The 14843-nt window shown below is 33.5% G+C and overlaps 1 protein-coding gene across 1 annotated transcript in view; it reads left to right on the forward strand.

Moving 5' to 3' along the window:
- Positions 1-14843, forward strand: part of CNKSR2 (connector enhancer of kinase suppressor of Ras 2) — a 472642-nt gene that overhangs the window by 275545 nt on the left and 182254 nt on the right. The window contains exon 11 of the mRNA XM_007957427.1: positions 4420-4566. Within this exon, the coding sequence (XP_007955618.1) occupies positions 4420-4566 (147 nt within the window). The remainder of the gene's footprint in view (positions 1-4419; positions 4567-14843) is intronic.

Genomic DNA, 14843 nt, shown 5'->3' on the forward strand with positions numbered 1-14843 from the left:
CACTGCACCACCACAGCTCTGTCCCTTAGTAACATAGAAACTTCAGTTGCAATCAACATAAAGAGTACTACAAAAAAAAGAGTACTACATAGTTTTTTTTTTTAATTACTATTATGTCTCACATGGTTTCTAATTCAAGCCTAGCATACTTAATATTTTAAACCAGCCAAATCTTAAACTAGAAAATAGAAAAGTAATCTTTACAAATGAGTACCATACATTTATATTTATTAATCTGTTTTGACTTGTGTGTACTATTACATAGGAGCACTGGTGGCATAGTGCCTAAGGCATTTGACTGCTAACCAGAGAGCTGGTGGTTCAAAGCCACCAGCCACTCTTTGGAAGGAAGACTGGGCAATCTACTTCCATAGTGATACCACCTCGGAAACCCAAGGAGGGATCTCTCTGAGTCAGATCCGACCCGATGGCAATGAGTTTGGTTTTTGGTTTTGGTGCTATTACATCTAGCTTTTAACATGGGAGCTCCCAACTTTCTGAAGTTGTAACACACATATTTACCTCATTTTATCATACCATCTATTTATGTCCTTCTATAATCTGTAGGCTATAAGTATCTCAATAATAGTTAAAGGGAATTAAATTAATTTCAAGAATTTGCTACACCTTATTATATGGACAAACACGTGAGGATGTCACAGAGTTGGGAGTCATTTTTCCTGAAGATTTAGGGCAATTTGTTCTTAATTAGAATTCAATAAATGGGAACAATTGATTAAAAATTTTATGTGATAGAGACTATACCCCCAAAAAACTGTCATCAAGTTGGATCCGACTCATAGCGACCCCTGCTTGGGTTTCCAAAGTAGTGTCACCACGGAAGTAGATTACCCAACTTCCCTTCTGAGGAGTGGCTGGTGGGTTTGAACCGTCAGCCTTCTGGTTAGCAGTCAAGTGCCTTAGGCACTATGCTACCAGAGAGACTATAGAAAGTAATAAAGAAATGAGCCAAGTTAGAGAGTTAGGGAAAGGACTAAGGAAAAAGAGAGAAACATTGGTCTGGTAATGATTAATGCATTTAGCTAGAAATATAACTAAAACTTACCTGTGTTTTGAGGAAAATGTTACACACAGACTGTAAATTAGCTAGCTTCATTCCTATTTGAAATATTTATGTGTACCTGACTTAACTCCTAAGTGAAATATCTACTGAAATCATTCGTTGAATCAAAAATACTTGTGGAACAAGGAGAGGGCAGCTTTTCATCTATTGTCCCGTTTAAACCAAGTGAGTTGGGGTACAAGTTGCCTATTTTTTCACATTTAAGTTTTATCAGTACAGATAATTTGTTGAGCACACCTGAGTAACAAATTTGTATTCTCTAAAAGTATAATGCATTGAGCAGATATGATTTCTCCATCACCATCTTTTGGTATTTTAAATAGTGTTGCCTTTCTGATTCTGCATATTTTGTGGAAAATTTCTATCTATAACAAGTAGTACTGATTAGATAATTCATAAAATATGTTATTTCTTAACTGTAATGTTAATATTCATGGACTAGGTCCTATTTTATTTGTCCTTAAAATCACTAATTTTTTGTGATTGTTTATAAAAACAATTCATGCTTATTGCCATAAATTTGTTGTTGTTAAACTAAAATCACTAATTTTTTGTGATTGTTTATAAAAACAATTCATGCTTATTGCCATAAATTTAGGAAATAAAAATATAAACAGGAAAATTTATATCCCAGTTCCTAGATCCCGCTAATGTAACCACCATCATCATTGCTGTGTATCTTTCTGTATTTTTATACTTGTATATACTCTTTTTTTTACACAAATAGTATTAAATTACATTTGATATTTTGCTACTTACTTTATTTCCATACAACAATTTTTATATCCCTTACTAATGGATACTTTTAAAATACACAATTTTTGGTGAGTTCAAACAATAGTGTGACACACATGTTATACACACATCTTTGTGCTTTTGTCCAATCATTTCCTTATGTTAGTGGAAGAAGAATTTGGGATCCACATTTTAGTTTCTTTGTATATACTTGTTTGCTTTTTATTAAAACTTTCCTAATGTTAGGCCAATGATAGTGGAAAGCCTAATTTAAAAGCACTTGAGTTATATACCTAGTTTTTATATAATATAACATTCAACTGTAAAATTCAAATCTAACCAAATTAACTTTCTCATTAAAAAAGAATTCTACTTTGTCATAATAAAATAGTTCTATTTTTAAAAATTATTTACTCAAAAAGAACATATAGAAAGTATGAAAGAAGAAGTTGACTCAGATGGCACTGAACATTTCCCAGAAAAACACCATCTAGCCTTAAAAATCTCCAACTAGTCACACAGATCATGTCACAGAGTAAAATGGACAAAAACTGGTGGGTAGAAATCCGTGTGTAATTCATTGTTGAGAATAGATATGCTAGAAGAAAGATAGGGTTGTCATATTGACTGCTTTAGTGTGGTTAGCAATTATTTGACTAAATGAGAAAATGTGGTTATTAGTAATAAACCAAGCCAAACTCACTGCTGTGGAGTCAAACCTGACACATAGCGACCCCTCCTTGGGTTTCCGAGGTGGTATCACTATGGAAGTAGAGTGCCCCACCTTCCTTCTGAGGAGTGGCTGGTGAGTTTGAACCGCCAGCCTTCTGGTTAGCAGTCAAATGCCTTAGACGCTACGTTCATAAACTCTTTGTATAACCAGTATGTTTTCTCTCTCCAAATCTGTAACAGAAAATCTGTTCTCTTATCCTTTCTTGGCAAGCACTTGAATTTAAGCTCACTTTGGTTTGGCTCTTGGCTTGTGGAAATGGCTGTAGGGACATTCCTTAGCTACCAGAGGACTCAGGATCAATGTAGCATATCTTTGGGCACATAATAATTCCAACATATATAATGGGAGAGATTTGAGTAGTTCTATTACTGTAGTTGATCTACATTAATGTGATTTTTTTTTTCTTCTAAACTAAACGCATCTTATTCATGTTAGGCAAGTATCATAATGGTCTTTGTGATTCAGTTCTGGGATTCCTGAGGCTTTAAGCATCACAATATCTCTTCTTCTTCTTCTTTTTTCCTAACTCTTTCTCTTCACCATCACACAATTCATCAATAGCTGAGGTTATGACTTAAATTGATGTTCATTAAATATACCAGAGTCTTACATTATCCTACAATGGCTACATTCCAGATTACCTCTTCATCATGATCTCTGGAACTCTGTACTTCTTTTGGGAAGAGCTTATTCTCCCCAGTTAAGCAGTGGCTTCTGGACAAAACATTATACATAGCTGACAAAAGGCACCCATGCTTTTGCACTCAGGTTCCTAGGAAGAAACAAGATCGATGTTCATACCATTTACTAAATCATACTTAAAATCCAGGATAAAATTTGATCCAGTAATTTGTATAACACATCCTGGAATGTTATAATTCATTAGAATTGGAATAGAAGGTTTTCCCTCTTTCGTATATAAGATGTATTTTTATAACAAGCTTTTGGATGATACATATTTTAATGTTTTTTTTTAAATATACTTCTAAGAGTTCAGTTACCTGATAGTGTATCACTAGTCCATTTTAAAAGCAAACTAATAAAAATTACTCTATTCTCAGAATTTAAAAAGGATAATGAAGTATTTTAACATGACTAACAGTTGACCTAGGTTTTAGCACATTTATCAAATACTTTGGTTTAATTGCACAACATGTTTTGAGGTGATATTCAAATAAAATAGCTTCCTTAAATTTAGCACATTATATTTTAAGTTTATAAGGTTCTTTGGAATACATTTCCAATAGCTGCTGTATTGAAGAAGCATTACCTTGTCTTTTTAAATTCTATTTTTATAGCATAGTAAAAGGTTTATTTTGTTGAAACTGTCTTCCACGCATCAGAATGTTGCCTTGGTATGTCAGTACCAGTTATTTCTAATATAAATTAGTCACTCTAATTTGGAGACACTTGTGCCACATATCTCCAAAAGATGGTGATGAGAAAGCATGTGGTGTAGTTTAAGCTCAGGACATTGCCAAGTCCTTCTTTTCAGGCTTGTGGATATTTTTTAATTTTACTTGTGAACAGAGCTTGGATCTAGACCTCATAGCTGAGCAGCATTAATGGTGTCATAATTTCTTTACATTCTAAATTACTCCATTGGTAGGATACTGTTCTAGCCTCTGCTTTGACATGGTAAACTGCCACTATATTGTCTCATAATAAAGACTCTAATGCTCTAATGCAATAACATGGTTAATCAGTTCAATGATAAAATTTCTTTCTTGAGTATGTATCTCCTGAAAATTGATAGGATGGTACACCAATTATGTGATTTTTTTTAACTAATCTTATTAAAGGGGGAGAACATTAAATCTTGAATACTGTACCTCAATTTTATTGTAATGATTTTGCTGGTTACCAGGTGGGGTGGCAGTTGAAAAATTTGGTGAATGCACTACGAGAGGACCCGAGTGGTGTTATCTTAACTTTGAAAAAGCGACCTCAGAGCATGCTTACCTCAGCACCAGCTTTACTGAAAAATATGAGATGGAAGCCCCTTGCTCTGCAGGTAATGAAGCTTAATCATAAGTCATACACCATCATTTTAGCCATAGATTATCTCAGTAATGCTTCTTTATTGTGCCTCATCTCAGCAGCATATGGATTAATCTTGTATGCTTTTGAAAATTTGTTTGTAAAGTGATCTCTTCACAGCTTATCCTAATAGACTTAATTGTGATGAAATCTGAGAGAGTTACTATAATTAAACCCAAATGATAAAGAACCCTGTCTTAAATTGTAAACATTTAAAGCATAATTCCAAAGAACCACAGGTTATTTCATGCCAAATTACCGATAAAAATGAAAACAAGAAGTTTTACTTTATGGTAGAATCTTCTATTTTATAAGTTATATTTACATACACTTCTGGAAGAAACTAGGTGATAGCTTATAAAAGTCTTTTAAATTAGCTCATGTGAGAGTAATTAATAACCAATAGGAAATGAAGTTCTAAGTTACTAGTAGTTAAAATGTACCTAGTACGTTCCTCCTGACTGATCATTTTTCTCTTTTCCATCTCTATAAGTGGCAGAATAAGAGAAATTGTTGCATTAGAATTTCTGCATTTTTCTTCAGCATGAATCATCACTCTAAATTTTTAAAAGTATGATTCTGATTGATGAAAGGCAAAGAAGTAATACACTTTCTTCCATTTCAGTCAGGATATCATCTTTAAGCATATTATAGAAAAACTTTTTTTCCATCATAAAGCCTGCATTTTTTAAAATAGGAGACTATTATCTTGTCTTATAAGCCCAATTAAAAAAAAAATTACCCACAGAAATAGAACATTGCCTACTGTTCATATTAAAAAGAAAAGCAATATATGAAATGTCATTGTTGTCACTGCTATGTAACTTGTTAAAAAGTTCTGTATAAGTACTTTATGCCATTCATAGATTTTTTTTCTAATATGTAAACCCTCTATTGCACATGAATGGCCTTATAGATTATGATGATTTCTCATTGTTTAAAACCTTACTAGTTATTGGCCTCAGAGTTGGTATTATACATACACCATATAAAAACATAAAATGTTCCAACATTAAAGTCTTAAAATTGTAATGTGAATCTTTCTAGTTTTCAAATAAGTATAAATGAAACTGTATTAATATGTCCAGATGCATTTGACTATGTTTATTATCGGGTTTTTCATGGGCATTAAAGTTCAAAAGACAACATTTGACTCATTAACATAAGACACAGATTAGTAGATCAGATGTACTCATTGCATCATTTTATTTTCTCACTGAATTATAAGTTTCTTTCTTCTTCCACTTTGTAGTATCCTACTGACATGTCTTCCCCAAGATCCATTTTCAGAGTCTGGAATGGTGGGAACTCTGAAAAACAGACCCCACTTGCAGCCATTAGCTTTTCTTCTCTGTGTATGTGTAGTTAAATTTAATAGCCCATCTCTGTTGTTGTTAGGTGCCATCAAATTAATTTTGATGCATAGAGGCCCCATGTGATGGAGTAGAACTGCTCCATAGCATTTTCTAGGCTGCAGTCTTTGTGAGAGCAGATTGCCAGATCTTTCTCCCATGGAGCCACTGGGTAGGTTTGAACTGCCAGCCTTTCTGTTAACAGCTGAGTGCTTAACTGTTGCACCACCAGGGCTCCTTAACTCCACTCTATTCCCTTGTATTTTACATGGAACACAAAAAAATGCTAATTTCTGGTTGAGCCATGACTTCTAAGGGAATATCTTTAGCAAAGAAATTGAAAATTTGTTCCTTTTTTAGATTATTTCCTACAAACACAAATTGAAGTGAAAAAATAAGATAAAGATAGGAGCCAGTTAAGAATCACATGTACATGAAATATTGAAATAATTGCAAGACCAACATTTCGTTTTTGCTGCACATGCATTTGATGTATGTGTACTTAAAGCTAGAGAGCAGACTGTAATTTCAAAATGACCTCACATGTTTCTAACTCTGTAATAGATTTTGAGGCATTATTTCTAGGTCCGTTCCGAAACACTAACAAATGTACCTCATCTGATCACTGAATATATATTTTTTCTTATTTCTCATTCAGCTACTCTGTACATATTCATAAACTTACTTTTTCAGAATGATAAAATCTGGGGGAGGGGGGGTCAGCATTTACACAAATGATTTCCCCAATGCATATATGTATCGATATTATTATAAAACTATTTCCACTGAATTCAGTTCACCATATTAGCATTAGCTCAGCCACCTATGTTGTTGTTGTTGTTATGTGCCGTCGAGTCGGCCCCGACTCATAGCGACCCCTCCTTGGGTTTCCGAGGCAGTATCACTACGGAAGTAGGATTGCCCAACCTTCCTTCCGAGGAGTGGCTGGTGGGTTTGAACTGCCAGCCGTCTGGTTAGCAGGCAAGTGTCTTAGCCACTATGCTACCAGAGCAGCCACCTATAGATAAAGCAATACTATTAGGAAGAAATTACTTCCAGCGCCCTTGAAATTACTTCAGTTGTTGACCCTACAAAGCAGAAGGAAGATTATTAGTTGTAATTAATTAAATACTTCCTAATGGTGCTAAAGCAAGGTCTTAGGAGTAAGGGCTTTGGATAAGGTCTCTAACATACCACACCACCACACCACCACCACCACCACCACCACATCTCCTCCCTGGAACCTATTTTGAAGTCCTAAAATTGTACTGTTACAGATTTCTTTCTTGATCTAAGGGTTTGGCCTGTGCTAAAAATGCAAAGACACCAGGAATTATCTGGTCAGAATTTTTATACAATGTATATTTTGAAATAACCAAAGATTGACATAGCATGAGGGTACTAAGTAAGATCTGGAAGTCGAAGGCAGACTGCCTCTAGAAGGAAAAAAGTCAAAGAAATAGTAGGATGAGTAAGTCTTGAATGCAGTTTTTTGTTCTTTCGTAACTTTGCTTGAGGTCACTTTTTCTTCCTAATGCTTAAGAATGGACCTCTGATGTAAAACGTTTAAGTGCTTTACATAGTAACAGTCCTCTGTGTAAAGATTAATATAAGCACAATTCTTAAAGTGTTCTTGCTTCTAGTGTGTGTACAAATACAGTGGACCCAAAGTGCCCATTAATTCACCTAAATATAAATCTTCGTTGCTCAAACTTGAAGAATTGAACATTGGGTTCCCCCCGCCATAGGGTATACCAATAGTCCACTAGAAATTATTTTAAATAGAGGCTTAAAAAAAAGAAACAATCTGATGTTCATTTAGCTCAATGTCTGTTTCATCTTTTTCTTATATTATACAAGACTTAAATTTACATATTAGCATTTGCAGATAAAATATAGCAAAGTTTGTAAAGTGTGGAGGTAGACATTAATGCAAAAAAATAAATAAATAAAAACCGAACCCTTCTGATTCATAATGCCATTACAGGACAGAGTAGAACTGCCCAGGGCTTCCAAGGCTGAAAATATTTACAGAAGCAGACTGCCACGTCTTTCTCCCATGGACCATCTGGTAGATTTGAACTGCCAGTGTTTTGGTTGGCAGCCAAACACTTTAACCACTGTGCTGCCAGAGCTCCAGACACTAATATGTGTAATCTGTTTTTTTTTAAAAAAAAAACTTTATCCTAACATAAAGAGTATTGATTTTTTTTAATTAACAAGGAAATAATTTGTATCTGCAAAAATAAAGCATAACCTTATCTACCCTAAGATAGAAGATTGTTAAAGAATACCACATGTTTTAATGATAGTACAAGTTTTATTTCTAAAAAAAATTAGAAAGGATAGTGACTTCCAATGTAAATCAACTGCAATGATGAATTCTTATTTGGATTTACTTAAAAAACTCATTCATGGTATGATAGCCAAATAAACAAAAGCATACAATTCAACCTCATGGTCACAGAGCAATTTCATTAACACATTTCATTAAATTTGGCAGTTCTTTTGTTAAATTCTTGATATCTCAAACATTTATGATATAACTATAGGACTTAAAGATACCTTAGTCAAATACTACAAGCAGATTTAATAATATTTGAAGATTGAATTTGTTTTCATCTGCATCTATTAATAAATAGCAGTGATGTCTTCCCTGAGATACAATCTTCTAAGAAAATAAACCAGGGATTCCTTGCTTCCTCAGAGGCACCCTCTGCTAATTTACTGTATTCTGGTATGCATGGAAGACACAAATTCTTCCAAATCAATGACAAATCCCAGGGAATTGTGGACAAACATCAAGGTATATTTTTATATGTCTGTGGTTTTAAATTAGTGTGCATAGGTCATGAGCATGCATGGGTGATGTGATTTTGTTTCTACGGGAAATTAGCTGAACATTGCCAAGAGTATTCCTTGAGATCATCACTGGGAATCAACAATTTTCAAAAACATTTAAGAACCATCGTGTTATGATGAGAATGCTTCTCAGAAGTGATCACTAGAATCTATACTAGAATTCAACATACTGATAGAGGTATTGTTCAAAACAATTTTATACAAAATAAGGTTGAGCTATATCATTAGAATTATGTTCCTAAACTGAGTTCTAATCCATGAATCTCTTATATTAATGGCATAGTTACTTGTGTGGTTGTGTGCTTTTCAGTTTAAATTTTACTGCTTAGCATTACTTTAGATACCATTTGTATAGGATATTTAAATATAAGCAGAAAAAGAAATGGAAAGCTAGTCATAGCAGTCATTTTTGCCAAGCAACGGTTATAACTGGAGAACACTGCTTACATTACATTTCAAATATATACAGATATGAATGGTTGAAATCTTTCCCTGAAAGTCAGAATAACTTTTACTTCAATATCAAATTTACAGGTCATTTTGACTGAAAAAAACATTAGTGACAGAAAGTTTATATGTTACTGAGAGTTTTGTTTTAGAAACATATTTTGAAGAGGAAGAGAACTAACATTAGGTATGACACTAAAAAAGAAAATCAGTTTTTAACTAAAAATGTAGTTGTGCTGACTAGGAGGCAGAAACAATTTTATGTTTTACATCTTCAAATTAGTAAATAGTTGCAACCAGTTGTCACATCAAACTTGTGCTCTCTAGTGTTTAAACAAATTGTTGTTGTTATTGTTGTTATTTAACGTTGAGTTGGTCCTGACTCATAACGACCCCTCCTTGGGTTTCCGGAGGCAGTATCACTACAGAAGTAGGATTGCCCAACCTTCCTTCTGAGGAGTGGCTGGTGGGTTTGAACTGCCAGCCTTCTGGTTAGCAGTCAAGTGCCTTAGGCACTCTGCTACCAGAGCTCCTTTAAACAAATTAAAGGATCTAAGTTACATTTGTGTCTTTCAGCCAAATATTTTCAAAATATTAACACTTACTGCAAATAATCACCTACGATGCAAAAATTATCTGTGCTTTCTTTAAATTACATAAGTGATATGTACTTTAATTTGGAAAAAAAAAGTTTAAGTCCAGTTTTAATGTTGTAGTGTTAACTGTCCATATAACTAGACAACATAAGATTAAATAATACTAGCGTTAACCTCAATACAATGTGCAAAATTTGATTATTCAGTGGAAAAACCAAGTTTATAATGTGACTCAGAAGTCTGTATCAGTTGTATGTTGTGTAACTGCATACATATTTTTATACACATATACCTGTACTTTTAAACTTATGCAGATTTGGTTTCCAGATAAAACCCCTGGACAGATTTTTCTAATAGTCTAATAGAAAAGAAAAAAGTACATGCTCATAAAAGAAGGTTCATTTTTTTGTATTTATAAATTTGGATTCTGGAAAAAGCTGTGAAACAACTGAGTGGAAGAATTTTGAATACATGTATTTCCCTTGCTTAAGTTATTTTCAATTAATTTACCACTTATGAAAAGCTTAGCCAGGAAAAAGTATGCCCAATAATATTCCAAAGGACATCATCATTCATTATATGGTCAAGAAATTTACAAGATTCTATAAAACTTCTTGCCTCCCCAAATCCAGAATACCTTTTCTTTGGATCAATCGTTTGGATGATCAAGAAGAGTTGCTAACATAAATCTGTATTCTGGTCTTACTGTTGGGAATTATAATAGTGTATTATAGGTAAGAAGGACTTTTATGAATGTTCTGAGCTAGAATAGTGAGGTATTGTAATCCATTTGAGTTTGTGCTTATTCCCAAGAGTGAATAAAATAAATGGCCAGGCTTTGTGCTTGATGTGATCATTTGTATTTCAGTGTGTATTCCCCCTCCCCAAGGTAAAACAAGCCCTATAGGATCTTTGGATTAGTGAATTTTGGAGATAACTATGTAATGCATACTGCACTGTTTTCATCTTTAATGTTGGGGCTGTGTTTATGTCATTGGTTTCAGGACTTTTTATATCTTTATCAAAGCTGGATCAATTACTAGAAAGAGAGAAAAGAAAATTAAGATATCTTTGCCATGAGATGATAAAATGTAAAACAATTTGAGTAAAACCTCCACACTAAATGTTGTTTCTTAAGCATAGAATTTCTTTTATCATAGTTTTAAAGACAATAGGGATTTCAGAAGTACATTGATTCCTTCCAGAAGTATTCAATTACCTTAGAGATGTTAGAATTGTGAGGTCCAAGGAAAATACCTGAGTCATCAAATGATTTAAAGTGAGATTTCAGTGATCCCTTACAAAAGCTGACAATTTCCTTTTACAATAATAATCTTCCAATGATGTTTACACTGAATGAATAGGATATTAGTGCTCAAGTCATTACTCATGATTCAGAGGAAGTTTCATGCCATACAATATTTTGTATAAACTTTAAAGTATTAAATTTATCCACTTCAAACTGATGCTATGAAAAATTTACATGCAAGATTTACATAGTAGATTTCTGAGTCCTGATGACAGTTATAACATTATCAACTGACTAACGTTATAAAAGTGTATTTGAAGAGTTGCATTATGAACATTTTATTCAGGATTTGGACATCTTAGGAGATGCATGACCCTATCTCCAGAAATTTATCATAGATTTATTGTAGCAGAGTAACAACATATATGCAAATGCATATTCCATGTTGGACCCTCACTAAATCTGTAGAAGTAGAGCTGTATATCACAAGGACTAATTAGATATGAAAATTAAATATATGGCAAGACCCTTCTAGGAAATAAACCTCTTTGGATTGGATTCAAAATGCATCTGGGTCATATTTTATTGCATACCATAATGGATCAAATTATACTGCAGCTTCATGCTTTCTTGAATAACAGATGTAGTCTTAAAATACCCTTGTATTTTATCCATGTTATCCATAAGTGTTAATAGTTCGTAATTATCTTCCTGTACAAATTTTACCAATATAAGAGAAAGAAAATGGCAAAATGACGGAAAGAAAATAATATTACCCTTTATATCTACTTTTTTGCTTAAATTAGAAATCCTTTACAGTATAATGGTAACTGCTTTTCATCATACTCTCATTTATAGATTTTTCTCAAATTAAGCAATAGTTCTCTTAAAATTTGAATTGAATAATGAGAGAGAGAATTCCCTTTTTTAGATGAGGGAAGCTAGATTCATCACTTTTTGTGTGTTATTGGTAGTAGATTTATTTTCAGTACCATTTGCTATAACTAGGAATCACTCACTGGGAATTTCAGCTAATTATGTCATTTATTCCATTTATGCTGATTTAGTCAAATCGTACCTATCTTCTAATGTTCTTTAATACATTTTTTTCATTCTTTTAGGTGTTTAATCTTGCACTCTTTCAATTGTTGTCCACAGTTAGAAAAAAATTTTTTAAGAGATTGTAATTTTTAATCTTTGAGGTTAAGTAGGTATTTTCATTTTCCCATGAAGCTTCTACTTTACCATACTTTATTTTTCTACTGTTTAATGTCTATATTGATTTACTTAATTTTTTAATGTGTTTTGTTTTAAAATAAAGAATGTTTTCTTTTTAGTTTGGATTAACTTGACAAAAATAGTACAATTAGTAGGTGAAACGAAATATAATCCTGAGAAAGCCAGCATATATTGAATGTTTACCATATGCTTTACTTGGTACAAGTCATACTGATAAGCCAGATGATCTCTATGTGTTAAACGTCTTGAAATATTTCCTATGACTGACCTGTTAATAAAATAAGAAGCCTGTTGAGTTAAACAATGGGATTGACTACTTCCTCTTTTCTCTGAAAGAACTAGTTGTTCTTTTCAACTAGTTCAATTAGTTGAACCTGGTGGTATAAAATAAAAACTGTTATCTCTTTAAGAATATATAAGAGTTTTTTTTTTCCTTTACTAATTTACTATGTTGTGAATGATAGGATAATAGCCATGCACCTACAGGGAACCAGTTAATGTGACTATTATTCAAATTTACATACCAACGATTAATGCTAAACATGAAGAAAGTTGAAATTTTTTACCAAATTCTGCAGTCTGAAATTGATCAATCATACAATCAAAATGCATTAAAAATTACTGGTGATTAGAATGTGACAGTTGGAACAAAGAAGGATCAGTAGTTGGATAATAAGACCTTAGTGATAGAAATGATGCCAGTGATTGTATGATAGAATTTTGCGAGACCAATGACTTACTCATTGGAAATGCCCTTTTCAACAACTATACACATGACTATACACATGGACCTCATTGGAGGAAAGCATGGGAATGAAATTGAATACATCTGTGGAAAGAGAAGATGGGGAAGCTCAGTGTCATCAATCAGTTAAAGGTCAGGAACCAACTGAATTTTGCTCATATGCAAATTAAAGTTGAAGCTGAAGAAAATTAAAACAAGTCCATGGGAACCAAAATATAATGCTGAGTATATCCCACCTGAATTTAGAGATTATCTCAAGAATAGATTTGATGCATTGAACATTAATAACCACAGACAAGTTGTAGGATAACATCAAGAACATCAAAAATGAAGAAAGCAATAGATTAAAAAGACAAGAAAAAAAAAGACCAGATGAATGTCAGAAGAGACTCTGAAACTTGCTCTTGAACACAAAATAGCTAAAGCAAAGGAAAGGAATTAAATCAAGAGTTGAACAGAAGATTTCAAAGGGTGACTTGAGAAGACACAGTGAAGTATTATAATGAAATGTGCAAAGACTTGGGGTTAGAAAACCAAGAGGGGAAAACATGCTTGGCATTTCTCAAGCTGAAAGAACTGAAGAAAAATTTCAAGATTGAGTTGTAATATGAAAGGATTCTATGGGCAAAATATTGAACAACACAGGAAGCATCAAAAGAAGATGGAAGGAATACACGGAGTCACTATACCAAAAGGGATTGGTCGACATTGAACCATTTCAGGAGGTAACATATGATCAAGAACCCACGATATTGACGGCAGAAGTCCAAGCTGTACTGAAGGCACTGGCAAATAACAAGGCCCCAGGGATTGAATGAATACCAGTTTAGATATTTCAACAAACAGATGCAACACTGGAAGCACTCACTTATCTATGCCAAGAAATTTGGAAAACAGCTAGCTACCTGATCAACTGACTGGAAGACATCTGCATGCATGCCTATTCCAAAGAAAGGTGACAAAATTGAATGGGGAAATTGATGAATAATATTAATAGCACATGCAAGTAAAATTATGCTGAAGATAATCTTTAAATGTTTGCAGTAGTACATCAGCAGGGAAATGCCAGAAATTCAAGCCAGATTCAGAAGAGGACATAGAACAAGAGTAATCATTTCTTATGTCAGATGGATCTTGGCTGAAAGCAGAGAATGCCAGAAATATGTTTACCCATGTTTTATTGACTACCAAGGCCATTCAACTGTCTGGATCATATCACATAGCATTGTAAAGTGCAAGAATTCCAGAACTCTTAATAGTGTTCATGCACAACCTGTGCATAGACCAAGAGGCAGTTGCTTAAACAGAACAAGGGGATACTACATGGTTTAAAATTTAAAAAAAAAAAAAAAGTGTGTGCCAGGGTTGTATCCTTTCTTATCCATACTTATTAAATCTATATGCTGAGCAAATAATCTGAGAAGCTGGACTATGTGAAGAACATAGCATCCATCAAGATTTGGGGAAGACTCATTAAAACCTGTGATACGGAGACAACATAGCCTTACTTGCTGAAAGCAAAGAGGACATGAAGCACTTACTGATGAAGACCAAAGACTACCACCTTCAGTATAGACTACAACTCAACATAAAGAAAACAAAAATCCTCAGCTGGGCCAATAAGCAATATCATGATAAATGGAGAAAAGATTGAAGTTGTCAAGGATTTCATTTTACTTGTATCCGCAATCAGCGCTCATGTTAGTAGCAGTCAAGAAATCAAACTGTATTGCATTGGGTCAATTTGCTGCAAAGGACCTC

The sequence above is a fragment of the Orycteropus afer genome, unplaced genomic scaffold (genome assembly GCF_000298275.1).
Source record: "Orycteropus afer afer isolate SDZICR_OR568_19922 unplaced genomic scaffold, OryAfe1.0 scaffold00749, whole genome shotgun sequence".
Taxonomy (NCBI): Eukaryota; Metazoa; Chordata; class Mammalia; order Tubulidentata; family Orycteropodidae; genus Orycteropus; species Orycteropus afer.